Here is a 15,223-nt window from a genome sequence, read left to right as displayed (position 1 = left end):
ATGAGTTGGCTGAAGAATGATAGCGCAAAGTCGAGGATCACGAATATATGGTTCTTTCGTGCGTCCAATGAATATTTACTGACTCATTTAGCAACCGGAAGTTGCTAATAAAGCACATTATTCTGGCATATCATTCAAGCATATCATTCTGATACCTCACGCTCACCGATTAGGGTGAATTAGAATTCGGAACCACCAAATTAGAAATCGGAAGTAAAGAAGAAACCGGAAGAAACCTGCCTATTGAGTATTGATAAAATGAATCGGGTTTCGCAATTGTGAAATATGAGCTGTTTCCCCCACTAATAATTATTGATATTTAGGCCAAAAGTATTTTAACATCTTATTATGAAGTTGATTACTGAGTAGTAATTCATTGCAAAGCTGGATTCAGTGTGTCTAACTGCCTATTAAGTATTAAAGTTTCCGAAAAAACTTGTCTTGGTTATTTAGTGGGCTATGTAGAATTGACTGCAAGCGGAATCATTAGTATGCTGTTGTGTATTCACCTGGATATTTTGAAGAATGAATGATGACTTCAACGACCGGCCGGGAAATTGGTTGGAAATAGACTCTGCATTAGTCACCACTCACCACAGGGCTGTAATATTGGGTTTCTTGTTTTAGTGATATGAAAAAACAAAATTTCACTGCCAAGTAGTCAGTAAAGTAATTTTTAGAAGTAATTTACCAGAAAGACAACACTAACAGATGTTATAACAGCTGCTTTCATCCTTTCGAGCACGCTTTTGATCATGTACAAAACTTCAAATGAAGAAAACTTTGAAAAGCAGACGACAAACAGAAAACAAGATAAACAAAAGCGTGGTTAAAAACAAAACTACTCTCCGAAACCTAAACAGAATCCTTACGAGAAACTGCGATATGGTACTATTTTTGTTTTTGTAATAATATCGCGGTAGCCCAACACTGCTAAAAACTGCAGAACTTGTTGCGCAGGTCAGACCTATGATCTAACTGTTTAGTTACTGACCGCAAGTTATTAATTTAAAGAGAAAATAAAGCTCCGTTTTCTTTCTTCGTTGTTTTGTGTACTTTTAATGATACCCTTAAAAGTAGTATTCAAACTAGGAGAATTCTATGGTGAAACAAATACGATGAAATTAATTTTATTGTCTAGGCCTGAAGTAAACCATAAGGAGTGAATATGACTGGAAAAATTTCTTTCACTAAAAATAAATTTCAATGAGAAAAATGAGCAGACGCATCAATTCCTTTTAAACTCTCGTTTTTCATCTCCGTTTGCTGTCCGTGGAGCGTCGGGCTCGTTCTGTTCTATCTGCGCGGTCAAATGAACGATCCGATGCTTCTCGTGAAAGAGGTGATTCCTATACAAAAGGAAAAAAAAGGTAATATTTAAGAGAAAGATTTAAAAAAAAATTGTTGATCATAATACTCTGTTGTGTCCTCGTCTATCAGCGTTTCCATCAGAGGGACTTCCGTTTCCATGCCTTGGGGATCTTACTGTTAAATTAACTAAGAAAATGGTAACAGTTCACTGTAGTTTTTTCATAAGAAAAGTTACCTTTTTCTCGTTCGTCCTCCTTTCGACGTTTGACATCCATCAAAACATCCTCCAGCACCCGATCCTTCAACAAACAAGCAAGAGCTTCAGAATTGAAAAGCAACAAATATGAAGAAATGTAACAACTTTGTCTACCCTTTTACGCTCGCCTTTCCTTTCACGACGTTCCTCCTCGGTTTCTTGGATATTACGTCGTTCCTTGCGATCTTCTCTGTCACGCTCCATCCATTCATCCTCACGGTCAAGCTGATTACATAATTCAGTTACATTTAATAACCATGTAATTTTGGAGTTATCGTGTTTTCTTACCTTGCCCGAATGAGGCCTATCTTCTCTATCTTCTTTCCGTTCTTTTATCCTCTTCTCTCTCGTACGGTCAGGAATTTCTTCTCGTTTTTCAATCGATTCTTTGTGCCGATCTTTCTCTCCTTTTATTCTCTCTTCCTTTACTTTATCCTTTGTCTCCCTGCCAAAATAATAAAACTGTTAAAAGTGCCGTGATTCTAAAGCTGGTTAGAAAATTACCTTATTTCTTTTTCTTTTTTAATCTCCTTGAGGCCAGCAGCGACTGGAGTGCTCGACTGAGATTCGCTTGGAGTAGAGGTAGGAGTATCATGCAAATTTGTTGAAGCTTTTTCCACCCCTAATAATATTTATATTTAGTTAAGGTGAAGCAATATTCAGGAGAAATTTTTGGAATTTTACCATTTACTCCTTCATGCTTAACAATTCCATTCTCAGGTTGAGCACCAGGATTTGCTGCCACAGAAAGTGGATTGGTACTTTGAGGAGTTGTTTTAGTTACCTAAACAAATTAAAATAAACATCCATGTTTTATCGATGAAACAATGAAGACAATGTTCTTTCTTACAGGTTTCCTCGTCACCAGATGGAATTCATATTCTGGAATTGACGTTTTTTTGTTCTTTAATTGACCACTATATGAAATAGCCATCGCTGATAAATCCTGTCGCTTGTCTCGTTGCTCACTGCGTACTACTTCGACATTTCGATCAATCACCTGTTAGAATGTATAACAAATAAAATTAAAAAAAAAAAATTAATTTGTTTCAACAAAGAAATAACAAATAATTACCCCGACAAGAGGCGTGATAACGGGGAAGAATGGCAAGATGCGTATTAGGACGATCAGTGCATTTCGAATCTGGACATAGTCTTTTGATTCAAGACATACAACTAGCGCTTTGGCAATCTTGTGGTGCCACTTGTGAACAACATGACGATAGTTTTCAAAGTCAACGTGATCGTTGTTTTCCGAAGGCTGGTTGCCGACGCGAAATTTGGTAACGAATCCAGGATAATTGGCACACTCTTCGTCAAATATTTTCTTGCTTGAGTGCCAATGCATTACAGTTTCAAGCATGGCACACAAAAAGCGACCATAACGATTTGCCTCGTTTTCCGTACAAGAAGTCACAGTGTATGTTATATCACAAAAGATGCGATCGTAGCAAATCAGCGTTGAAAAGTTTGGTGTTTTCAAATTGTGCATAAGCTAAAAACAAACAACAACCCAAAAATAACAAGTTAGCCAGAGAAAATATTCATGATGAGCAACTTAGACGCACGTACCTGTACAAAGCGAGCGCAAAATAAGGCATCTGTCGCGGTGAAAACGCATCGAGGAAAAAGGCAGAGTTGAAGAAACTGGGTGATCGTCTCCGTTTTTGCTAATTTAGCCGATCGACAGAGAAACCAGCTGTCTTTTTCTTGTGTTAATCTCGCCATGATACGTTCATTGTGATCTTTCTGTTTCTTTTCTTCTTCCAGAAGTTTGTCCATCAAAGCCGTACAGCGATCCAACTCTTTCTTCCGTTTACTGGCTGGCAGATCACGATTTTCATTTGTCTGTTGAATGGCTACCTTCAGGCGTTGCACTTCACGTTCGTACGCAGCATTTGGTACTGACAAATCGTAGACCGTCAGCGACCAAAAAGTGGCAAAAAATTGAGGAGATAGATCTTCCCAAACTCTGGCCGCGCACAAAGGACGAACCGATTCACAAATGGGAGTCATGACCAATCGTACAGCCTAATAAATTCAATTTTGGGAATCATTTCAAGTAAGACAAACATATTCAAGACAAGCGACTTACCTCTAAATACTTTTGAGTCTTCTGGGCCGGAAGTAAATTCTTTGAATTCTTTTCAGCACGCCGCAATTCATCGTATTTGGAATTGATCGAATGAGCAAACATTGGTCGCGCCAGAAAAAATGCGACATCAGCATGGATGTGGTAGTCGGAGAGCAATGATCCTAATTGTGGAAGGCGTCTAACATAGTCGTCGACACTCATATTCAAAGCCAAGAATGTTCCAAGCTGAACGAGCGTATCTTGACATTGGTCGTATAGTTTACCAACCAACTACATGAAGAAAAATCAAATAAAAAAGATGTAATGCTATGTATTTTTTAAATGTAAAATATTTGTAAAAAGAAATACCTTTAGATGATTATTCTCTGTTTCTCGATAAACAACGCAATTGCGCTGCTGTGCGATAAGAAGACAGAGGGGAATGGCCAAATTGGATTCGAGCAATGTTTCCTTTAAACGCTGGGCAGCTTTCTTGGTAACCCGAACCTGTCCAAAATGAGCAGCTTCAGCTCTTAACAGTTCACCGCCTTGCATTGCTTCCATGTGTTCCTTTGTCATTTCCTCGGACGCTTCGATGCCCCCCATTTTATGCACCATTTCCTGAATGTGCAATAGTTAAACATTAAGTTGTTTTTAAAAGATATTTATTATATTAAATCAATATAAGTACCTGAAGAATAAGAAGATCTAGGCTCTTTTGCGCCTTTAGTTGATTGGCAACGTATTGGAGAAGTCCAGTCAAATCTATGTTGTATTTCTTGTAAATGGCTCCACAAAAGGCGGAAAGAGCCGTCAGCCACATAGAGATGGTAGTTCCATCATGGTTGGTGCGCTCCTTGTCTGGGTTCGAAAGTGCTTCCAAAACGCAATAACCAAGAACATCATACGATAGGTTTGTGAGGTACTTGAGTGAATCCACAACAGGGCCAATCAGGTTGTCGTAGATTTGAATTTGGGACAAAATGTAGTCAAAAAGAAAGCCAGGGCAGCTGTGACTAAGCTTGCCAAGCACTCGACCCGTGGGCTTGACGTTATCCTTGCTCACACGCTTCATGATGTACTTGATGCGTTTAACGCAGTCTACTTTGCGGCGGATCAGCAAAGAATGGCTCTGAAACGTGTCGTTCTTCCACAGGCCATACAGACGATAACGGTGCTCATAAGGCAATTTCTTCAAAACATTCCAGATTTCTTCTGCTACACAGCAATTCGATTCCATGAGGGCGAGTGATGGCAATATTACAACATCAAACAGTGTAAGAACGTCAAAGTACAGCGAATCCAGGTCTTGCGGAAATTTCTTTGAACTGTTCAAGCCACAATCATCTAACGCAGTATTGCACAAACGGATTAACTTGTGCAGGAGGACAGGATCGTTATACAAATGGGGTCCCAAAGAGAGTAGCATGGGGAAAGCAGTTTCTCTCAACTCCTTCATTTCCTTGGCTGTCTTGGGGAAGTTCCATACACCGACAGATAAAACTGGTTTGCCCGAAAGTTTTGGAGATATGCAGCATCGAGTGCGATACACCGGTTCAATTACGTAGTCGACCAGTTTGCAGATACTGCTCGAGATGGGTCGATAAGATGTGACGAAAAACTCTGGGTGACGTTTAAGAAGAGTAGACGCTTGTTCCCAAGCTCCCACTGAAAGAAGAGCTTCACACAGTCCAAATTTCTGATTATAAGGTGCCCTTTCTTCAATCAATTCTTCAATTTTGTCGTCTTCTTTTGGAACAGCGATGATATTCATTCGACGAGCATACTCTTTTGCGTCTGCTAATTCTTTAGCGGCGGATTCGTCGATTTCGCTATCTTTAGGCGTAAGCCAACGATAAATATCTTCAAGATGAATGACTCCATGCTGCAATAAAAGAGCAGTGATGACGAAAAGAGAGTTTGGTGTAGAAGACGGGTCGAATGAAGTAAACTTGAACCCTAAGACTTCACACAAAGTCAACGAATCTGACATGTACGAGCGAATCAGTGGAACAAAAAGACGACTGTGAAGCTGCGGCCGACATTCAAATGATTCCATAATCACATCTAACACCCGATTCGGATCCAAGTTGAAGCAACCAATTAAAGACTGTACAACCTGTGTAAGTGAGGGGAATATTGGTACATGGTCAGAGAATAATATTAATCAAATGTTTACTTGTAAAATGTAGAGTGGAGTGATGGTGTCATCAATCTCTTGATTGAGTTCAGTTATTAGTTTTGCATAGCCTTCATTCTCCTCCCGTAAAAGATTAAACTTCTGCTGCTTGTAAAATAATTTTGTCTTTACTTTGATGAAACGGGAGTAAAATATCTTCTTTGTCTTCAGTAAACTGCAATCTTGTAATGTGTCAATCTCTAAGCGTTCCTTAATCATTGAATCACTTAGCCAGTTTTCCAGTTCTTTTAGCATGCTGCACAACTTTTGACGTTCATCATTATTCTCATTAACCAACGTTTCATGGTCAATAACATTGAGAACATCTAGTGTCAACGATGCTAGATCACCATGCAAAACCTACTTACAAATATTTAATTGACAAAATCACAAATAAAAAGTGTTAAGATCAAAATCTATACCAGAATATCTCCAATGGTTGATAAAACTAGTTCTCTTTTTATTCCACCTTTGATGGCTTGCCACAAGAACTCATATATAGCACGAAACAAATCTAAAAACAGTAAAACATAAGATAAATAAAATACTTGGAAATGTAATGTAATAACAACAAACCTTTACTCCCAATTGAAGGAATATGTTGACTATTGTTATCGGTGCCAATCCAGCTTTCCAGCAGTTTCACACTAAAAGATTACCAGATAAAAAGAGTAAATTAGTTATGTCATATTATTACTATTGTTGAAGTCAAAGAATGTAGTGTCAGTGATATAAAACAATTGTTGAGTCTTACAATTCAACGTGTCCATGTGATTCCCACGTTTTCCATACTTCTTGCGAAATTAACGACGCCATTTGTGTCCCTCGATTAAGCAACAACTGACGAATTCGGTGATTTCCACTTCACACGTCGCAGTATCTGTCTTTAGAAGTCCTTAGGCCATTCAAAATTGCAGAAGCGAATTCAAACGACAACGAACAAATACCAAACAAACGGGGAAGCGACTCTTTGGTGGCATATGTGACAACATAAACATGGACTCAAGCTTAGAGCCTTGCTGGAGTCTACTGAGTAGCCTACCGACCACTTTAGCACGGAGTACTCTAATTAAAGACGGGATCTTTTCCTATTCCTGTAAGCTTGTCGGGGGGTTATTTGTCAGAACAATTTTTAAGCCATACGGTTTAATGAAGTTTTCAAAGGCGAATCGAATTACACAAAATATTCTTATTATTTAAACGTTACAGTAAAGAAGATATTTCGATTTTAGTTTTATAGGGGGAAGAGGAAAAAGAGGCTGCTGCTAACGCCATCTAGGAACAAACATTTCAAGCTGTTACTTCTAGCAATGATAAACTGGAGGTGGACCAAATGGATGTAGCGTCGCAGGTAAAAGGATGACAGACCCAGCAGGTAGTGACTGCTAGCGGAGCAACACGTGAGCGATAAAAATATTTCTTGGTTTTAGTAAAGATCCGTATTGGCTTCCGGTTGAGTAGGACTATTTGTACAAATTCGTTCCTGCCGTTTCGGCTTATATAGCTGTGCGTGCAGATGGGTATACGTATATACTGGGACTTTCTCTTTCTCCCCGTCCTTCTCTAGAAATTCTTCTAAATGAGAAACGGCATCTTCAATTATAAGACAGACTTTAATGCGGAGAGTAACAACGATTTATTTTTATAATAACTCCGACAAAACTAACAATAATTTTGGCCTTTTTTTCAATTTAAAAAATTTTATCGATATCCAAATAATTATGATAAATAACTCGAAAGAATAGAAATCATTAAAGAAAAAGTACATAAGTACAAGAGGTACGGATTCACGCTTTCCTAAGAGACGAAATCTACAGGAAGGGCGTGAATCTGTTGGGTTGCCGGTGTCGTGACACCATTTACAACGGGGAAACGGTAGAAAAGACATAAAATAGGATAAGATAGGGCGAATTCACATGGACTTAAATCAAACAATAAGAATCGTCAAAAATAAAAAGAACATTTAAAATATGTAACACACATATTCCATTTTTTTAAACAAAGAGCAATGACTGGCAAATACGTCACATCCTTGATGACATCTTTGACGCCTTACATGTATAGTATTTCCAAAATTCCTCTTTCCTTTTTTATTTAATTGATATAAAAATGTAGGCCAAAGAAGGTGTCAACAACGGTGATTTAACCGAACATCCAGAAGCCATGGCTGTCAACAAGCAAACCTTTATAACTGGAGGTGATTTTCTGTGACCCGTTTGATTTCAAGATGCGGTGTCGAACCGCCAAGTGGTCTCCTCTTAATTCTCTTCTCATCGTCGCCGCAATTTTATTTTCGACATCAGCTGCTGCCTTTGTCGATCCGAAAAACAGCGATTCCGAAAACCAATCGAGCAGTAAGAATGAATTTTCCCAATTTAAACCCACAAACGATGCTGACGCAATAAAATAAAACAAATTTTTATCATTTTCCAAGGGCAACAGAATTATTCAAATTCAACATCTACCTTGGATCCAACAAACCAGATACGATTAAAGAGAAGATGGTCCAACACGTACGGCACATCACGGGTTGAACCTCGACTCTATTTTCCTACTTTTGCAACGCCTCGCCCACCTCCCGGTCTACACTTCAAGGGCTACAACCAACCAAAGGCACCGATTGGTTATCCGATTGCCAGACCACCAGTACCTTCTTATAGTCCGCAACCTAATAGACCCGCACAGCCCTCACACACTTATGGAGTTCCCAAACCAACCGGATACCCAGCGTCGTCCAACTATCATCACCAAAATCACCAGGAAGTATACTTTACATACCCACCAGCTACGAGTGTCGGTTATCCTCAAACGACGAGCACTCCGGTTGGATCTTATGGATCTGGGTACCCGTCAGGCTACCAGTCAACGCCACCTCCGAACAAACCAAATTATGAGGTCACACTTCCTACTCCAAACCCCAGTTATTACGTCACAACCAAACCGAACCATTATGTCACTACGCCTTCGACCCCTTATCCTTCTCCCAAACCAACCTATCCGGTACCGATAGGCCAAACGAATTACCCAGGCTATCCAGCATCTAATGGTGGAGGGTCGTACAATCCTCCGCCGAGTTCAGGTTACCCGTCGCCAGGACCAGTAGTCGCACCAAGCAAGCCTATTAATTATCCGGTACATTCCTCGTCCAGCTATCCAAGTTACCCAGCGTCCAGTGGAGGTTCCTACCCCATATCTTCTTCAGCCGGTGCATCACACCTTCCCATTTTTGTGTTTATTCCGAAGCCTGGATATTTCCAAGGAGATCACAACTCCAAACCGGGTAACTATCACAAACCGACTGGCACGTCTCCGCCTCATTACTATCCAGCACCTAATCCGCCCGTAGTGCCTCCATACTATCCACCAGCCAAACCTGTCAAACCTGTCAAACCGGTTGGTGTGTATCCTTCGGCTAAGCCACCCAGCACAGCGTACGGTTTGCCCAAACCCCAACAACGACCCACGCAACAATATTATCCTTCGTCTCAATCGGGTTCGTATGGAAATGAAAATGTGAGGCCCAGTTATTCAAACAATTCACCAACAGGGACAAGTAAAAACCAAGTTAGTAACTACAAGAGCAACGAGGATTTGTTGACGACGAGAAAACCATTCGATGTTCACCATCTGTCGGCTGATTATAGACCTAATAGTCAACAGACAGCACAGGCTCAACCTAGCGTGTTCCAGAGAGGCAACATTTTGCAACGACCGGTGAATTCACATCAGCCTGCAGTCAGCAGCGACTTCATTTCTCTTCCAGATACGATTCAACTGGAAAGCGCAGTCGGTGGCAATCAGAATCAAAGTTGGACAATCGGAGCCGCATCCAGTCAAGTTGTCTCTGTTACGGAGCATCCTAGAGCTGCTTTCAACAATTTAGTACCTTCTTACCAAGATGAGTTTCGTATACCCTTTCAATCGAACTATCCAAAGCCGCCTGTCAATGATTGCGGAGGATCGTGGGTAGTTCTCCAACAGCCCACAGGTGGCTTCGCCGATCCAACTCAAGTCCAAATAGAACCGATCCGCCCTCAGTATGAAAATTCTCATAGATTTCATTTTAAATCGAATGACCAACTTTTTCGAAGTCCAAGTGAAGTGGGAGTCTCGGTTGAACCTTTTCCGTCGGGAATCAACGAACCTTTTGTACCGGAATCGATTTCCAACAGCAACGAACCGTACACCCCAGATTTTTTAATTTTCTCAACCACTCCGAATCCTGAATTAGTGTCGACCACGGAGGAGGTGGTCGATCCTGGAGAATGGAGGAAACCCAACAACCTGATCTCTTCGTTTTCGTTCAATCCAAGAGAATCGATCCCATCAGTCGATCGTGCAATTTCGTCTTCTGGGCAATTCAGTAGCGGAATAACCGTCATCCGTCCCGATGACACAACCATCCCGGCACTCACCTCTACGGAAAATTCCATCATTTTGTCGCTAAATGCCATTAATTTGAGCGATCCCCAAAATGTTATCGATTTGGAACAGTCGGAGATTAAGAGTCCGTCTCCATTTTTAGTCGACATCTCATCCAGCGACGAAAACGACAGCAAAGAAGCGAAAAGTGTCAGTCTGGCGTCGGACAACAATGTCGTACCTCGTGAAACTTCGTCGACGATAGAAGAAGAAGATTCGGATCGATTGAGTCGTCATCTGCGCTCCGCCAACCTGCGGGTAATCTCCTCGTTGATCAGCCAAGCCGGAATCGCTTCGCTCTTTCAAGACAAAGGTAAGAATAAGCGATCTAGTAGTACAGAATGAATCCAACAGGTTTCCAGCATTGACAGGATCCCGCACAAATTGTTTACAGATTACACACTGCTGGCGCCGAGCAACGCAGCGTTCAATAAGATTTCTGCTATCCAGAGGCAACGATGGGCCACTCGACCAGATTTGCTGAGAGAGATGCTGCTTCATCACGTCATACCGAATCATTTCAATTCGTCTTTATTCGAAAATGAAGCGACTCCCACTACACTAGCTGGCGCCCACCGTCTCCGGATTAACATTTACAACGCTACGGAGAACAGAGTAAGTCTTAATCGATGGTCCTTCAGTTACAGTAGATAATCTAATCTATCGTTATCAGTAAGATCAATTGAATTACCGTGTAAGTGTAGACCAACACCAAATTTTATTATTTGAAATATTGACTTTATTTCTGTTTAAAGTTTAAAGAAGTAGTTTAAAATGGGGTTGAGGAATTAACTTGAGGGCAAAACGTGTTTCGCGTTGTAATTTTGTATTTATTTCTTTACACCACATTTCCACTTAGATCCAACAAAAAAGTAGTTGAATAGACTTTTGGGTGTCGTTATATATAGGCACACTATATAGTGTTGTTGATTCTACTTGGAAATATTATCTTGCTTTTGTCGCTTTGACGATCGATTAAAGCCCAGCAATTTGTCTTGATTTATTGCTTCGCCTTCATCCATTTTGCCGCCATCATCCTACAAGTTTTTGACGGGGGGAAAAATAAAAGAGCTTCGCTTTATTCAAGGCCGTTTGACCGTTTACGAGACCAGTCATTCAAATGAATTGCACAAACAGCTCGTGCGTCTGTGATTCGATCGACGATTCCTTTGTGTTCGGCAACCAACACCCGCACCGCCATGGAAGTGATATGATGTGGTTAACACGAGCGCCTATACCATTTTGATACCCGCTCTTAAATAATACATGGCCTCTGCAAAAAGGCAGGCCGTAAAAATTGCTTTTTCTGCCTATGTGCAGTTTATACACAATATGATGGCCCACTTTTTCCTGATGTTGCCGCCATTCGACTTGATATGATTCAAAGCTATACGGCAATAGCATGACTTGTCTCAGTTGATCACAGCACGGCCAACCTTGCTGTGTGTGTTATTCTTTGTGTGTGTGTGTGTGTATGTTTAACTGAGTTTTATTTTCAGTCGGTATTTTTCTCTTCTTCTTTTTGTTGTTGCTGTTGTTGTCATGCCTGGCCGCTGCGCGATGTAATGGGAAACGAATTTCACGGAACAGGAGACCATAACGACAGTCAACGGTGCCCGAGTCTTGACAGCTGATCTACGTTTAGGCAAACTGTTGGTACATGTCATTGATCGCGTTCTCTTGCCAGGGAATTTCCCTCCACAAACAATATTGGACATCCTCAACGACGGCGGTAGGTTTCAGAGTGCGTACATCATCTATAAATTCATTGCGTTTTAATCTAAAATTAATTAGGGTAAAACTGGAAATATTCCAACATATCTTATCTTATTTTATCAGTTAAATACTTGCAGAATTAGCTACGTATACCAATTTTATCGGGTTGTGTGGTAGAGCCCAAACTCAACTTGTTTTCAAATTACATTGGTGATTAAGGGTGGAAAAGAAAATAACTAGCGGTGACTCATCTGAATTTCCTTTGCTGAATATAGGTTTGCAAGCTTCGCTATTGGGTCCAGCCCTTACAAAGGTCCTCTCATCTGACTCCCCGCTGTCTGTCTTCGTCCCGTAACGTCTCTTTTGTCATTTTTTATTTTATTTTTTTACTTCTTCTTTCTGTGGTCTTAATTCGTGTGTGTTTCGGTCGTGACTTACGTTGTTGGTTCTGTTTTTTTGTTTTTTCGCTTCTGTCTGCATGTCTGGCTGGCTACACTTATTTACAGGACAACTGAAGCATTTTTGAGCGTCAGCCAAGATGAGCAGCGCCTATTCCTGAACAACGAAACCGCCTTTCACAGTAAATCCTCAAGCTCTTTTGCCTTTTTGCCTTTGATTTGAAATTGTAAACTTTGCATAAAAACACATCTATGATAATGATACAGTTAAGAAGGGGGTTGGGTCGGGTCTTTTATTTCTCCATTGACGAAGATTTACAGTGTCATATTATATAAGCAACACTTGCGCTTTTTAATTTAATCATTTTCAATTTATTTGCGCTGACCATTTGATCGATTTGCCATAGATTTGCTTTGGTATCACATCGTTCCCGGAACTTATTACAGCGAGGGCCTGGAGGACGGCCAGTTGTTGTCCACCTTGCACGATGTCGGCCGTCTCCGCGTCGACCTCCGACGCCAAAACAGAAAAAGTAAATGAACGCTCACGCCCTTGCTGTGGGTTTTTTGACGCCTCATTACATAATGTATATACGCACACGGTGTCGTTGATTATTCACCGTGGCATTTCCCCGACGGACTATTAGTGGCCTCCAGTTGAGCGCGATCCGTCCCGTCGGATGTAATCGAACATTGTTTTGATTTTTACACGTTCACGCACTTTGGCAGGTAAATTGGCGAGGATCAACGGGGTGGCGAACGTGATCGAGAGTGATGTGAGTGCATCCAACGGAGTGGTCCACTTCATCGACCGGATTCTCACCGACATACTCTTCTAGTATAGCGCCGACAGCAGCAGCAGCAGTAGCGGACGGAACTGGCTGGACATCAGCAGCAACACGCGCCGGTCATTCCCGCACCTTTTTCGTTTGTTTGCTTCGGTTCCCCCCACCTTTTTTTTTCCCTTGTTTTCTTTCCTTATGTTTATGTTTACTTTCTAGCGCCTTCACTCGACTTCTCAAGTGCACAGTGTATACAAGTATATATATCAAGTTGGTCAGTTCACAGCTGCCTAGCAGCTCAGGAGCCAGCCCCCCAAAAATAAAGAAAAAGAATAAAACAAAAGCTGTCACAATACCTATATAGAGACTATACAAGGTTATATACGTCTATATACTGCGCGCGTAACCAAATCTATTATATCAACAACTAAATGACATAGATTCGAATAATATGAGTCATGATGGCGGTGTACAAGGAAGCTGCTGAAAGAAAAGTTTGCGTTTGGCTTTTAATACTGTCGGGACTGTCGAGCAAAACTTTGTGGTGCGTGTGGCAACGGGAGAGCTAAGAGAATGCGGTCGCCAGCTCATCATTGCCGATGCCATTTGTAGCTATTTATAAATCATTTGCAAAACTCAAACCCTATGCACTAGCACACAATATGCACGTGCAGCAGCAGCAGTCGTCATTTGCAAAAGCAACTTATGTGTGTATACCTTTTTGCTATTCGGATGGCTAGTAAGTATTCAGCACACACACCCACTTCCTGGATTATGTACTACTACATAGCTATACGGCTGGTTGCCTAAACTGTCGTTCCAAGAGATTGTAACATTTTCAGAGAATTGAAAATATGTGTCCGTGGGTGGTACCGAACATTGTAAAAGCAAATGTGAAATTGCTGGCTCACACTTTGATGGATTATTCATGGCAGAATTAATTTAAAACAAGAGTTTTTCTCGCCACCGGATATTATTAGATCTATTGCCGCTTTAATTCGATCGATATGACTGTACAGCATACTTTTATTCCTAAAAATAAAATTCAATTATGGGAACAAAATTGTTTGAACGGTTTCAGAAAGCAAAATAAAGCTAACCTATTTATACCGTTTGTACACATTTACCTCTAAACTTGGATTGATTGCCTGAATGCCCAATATCTTTTCATGGACAAAGACTCTCGATTCGCATTTTGACAATTCCTGTTTTCTTACATATATATCCGTTAGATTGAGCGAGGTCATGAAAAATGGCCATTGGTTAAGATTCATCAGCCTTGGCTTGAGCTTGTGTTTAGTCTTGGACCAATGCCATTTCCTGCTGAACTGGGAGAAAAAGGCGAGCGAAAGACAGAAAGCCCCCCCTCAGCCGCTCGAAAATCTTTTGTGGATATATATTTCAGCTCGGCGGTTGACGAACTACCGCCGTCACTCTAGAGGTCTTTCCAGCTTTGGCTTGACTAGTTGGAATGACGGATGAGTTGCTCATTAGTCCGAGTCAACAGTCCCTCCTTGATTTATACGCAGTTTATCAAGTGGACAATCATTTAGAGCCGAATGCATTCGTAATAGAAATGCCGCACCGGATTATCTTTCCCCTTTCTATATATAATCTCATCCATCTTCAACTTTGTAAATCCCCTTGTTTAATAATAAATCCCCATGCCAATTGCATGCCGTCGTGTACTCTGGTGATGGTACGCAATTCATTATTAAAGTGCGTATTATTAAGCCCAAGAGATTATCACATAACGCCTCATTTTGTCCAATTTGTACGCAATTGTCCACATATCCTGGAGCCAATAGGAATTTTTCTTTTCACGGAATCTTCGCTTTGGGAAATTAGCGCCCAGCCTATATTGATTAAGCTCTATGATTGTCCACGTAAGAAATAATAAGGCGAAGACTAGAGATTATAATGGATTTTGTTTTGGTCTGATTATAATTGTGAAAGAATCATTTCTATTAGTGTCCTGAAAATTGATTGGTGTTGGATTACGTAGTATGTTTCGATTATTATGCAACAGCCAAAAGAAAAATCGGAAACAAACGTTACATCACACACTGTTTGATACTCGACGTG

General features: G+C 40.8%; 2 protein-coding genes across 4 annotated transcripts; one reads left to right on the top strand and one right to left on the bottom strand.

The window, feature by feature from the left end:
* Positions 1-1,114: 1,114 nt before the first annotated feature.
* On the bottom strand, positions 1,115-7,107 carry LOC124200592 (THO complex subunit 2-like). 2 transcript variants are annotated; one of them, XM_046596866.1, is made up of 17 exons: positions 6,575-7,107; positions 6,397-6,467; positions 6,243-6,334; positions 5,821-6,180; positions 4,333-5,760; positions 4,011-4,262; positions 3,663-3,932; positions 3,140-3,598; positions 2,643-3,062; positions 2,418-2,567; positions 2,252-2,351; positions 2,072-2,189; positions 1,856-2,012; positions 1,673-1,792; positions 1,547-1,610; positions 1,418-1,485; positions 1,115-1,349 (listed from the first exon to the last, which is right to left on the bottom strand). In XM_046596866.1, exons 1-17 carry the CDS (start codon positions 6,634-6,636, stop codon positions 1,254-1,256), a joined length of 4,287 nt encoding a protein of 1,428 aa, XP_046452822.1. In that variant the 5' UTR covers positions 6,637-7,107; the 3' UTR covers positions 1,115-1,253. The 2 variants fall into 2 exon arrangements, with proteins under 2 accessions (XP_046452822.1, XP_046452829.1); XM_046596873.1 differs by having other exon boundaries at positions 1,682-1,792.
* Positions 7,108-7,994: 887 nt separating this feature from the next.
* Positions 7,995-13,497, top strand: LOC124205981. Of its 2 annotated transcripts, none has more exons than XM_046603692.1 (8): positions 7,995-8,174; positions 8,255-10,555; positions 10,637-10,857; positions 11,833-11,974; positions 12,234-12,309; positions 12,465-12,538; positions 12,764-12,889; positions 13,086-13,497. In XM_046603692.1, the coding sequence occupies exons 1-8, from the start codon at positions 8,048-8,050 to the stop codon at positions 13,193-13,195; spliced, it is 3,177 nt and encodes a 1,058-aa protein (XP_046459648.1). In that variant the 5' UTR covers positions 7,995-8,047; the 3' UTR covers positions 13,196-13,497. The 2 variants fall into 2 exon arrangements, with proteins under 2 accessions (XP_046459648.1, XP_046459577.1); XM_046603621.1 differs by having other exon boundaries at positions 8,028-8,174; positions 11,833-11,986.
* Positions 13,498-15,223: the final 1,726 nt, after the last annotated feature.

Source organism: Daphnia pulex, chromosome 1 (genome assembly GCF_021134715.1).
Source record: "Daphnia pulex isolate KAP4 chromosome 1, ASM2113471v1".
Taxonomy (NCBI): domain Eukaryota; kingdom Metazoa; phylum Arthropoda; class Branchiopoda; order Diplostraca; family Daphniidae; genus Daphnia; species Daphnia pulex.
This window is presented reverse-complemented; position numbering and strand designations above follow the sequence as displayed.

Bases quoted from the DNA above. Each gene is read 5' to 3' on its own strand.
- LOC124205981 (XM_046603621.1), top strand. From the start codon at position 8,048: ATGCGGTGTCGAACCGCCAAGTGGTCTCCTCTTAATTCTCTTCTCATC. The intron at 12,310-12,464 runs GTAACGTCTCTT...ACTTATTTACAG, and splicing joins CCGCTGTCTGTCTTCGTCCC to GACAACTGAAGCATTTTTGA. The intron at 12,539-12,763 runs GTAAATCCTCAA...GATTTGCCATAG, and splicing joins CAACGAAACCGCCTTTCACA to ATTTGCTTTGGTATCACATC.
- LOC124200592 (XM_046596866.1), bottom strand. From the start codon at position 6,636: ATGGCGTCGTTAATTTCGCAAGAAGTATGGAAAACGTGGGAATCACAT. The intron at 4,263-4,332 runs GTACTTATATTG...TTGCACATTCAG, and splicing joins TAGATCTTCTTATTCTTCAG to GAAATGGTGCATAAAATGGG. The intron at 2,013-2,071 runs GTAATTTTCTAA...TTATTTTGGCAG, and splicing joins AAAAAAGAAAAAGAAATAAG to GGAGACAAAGGATAAAGTAA.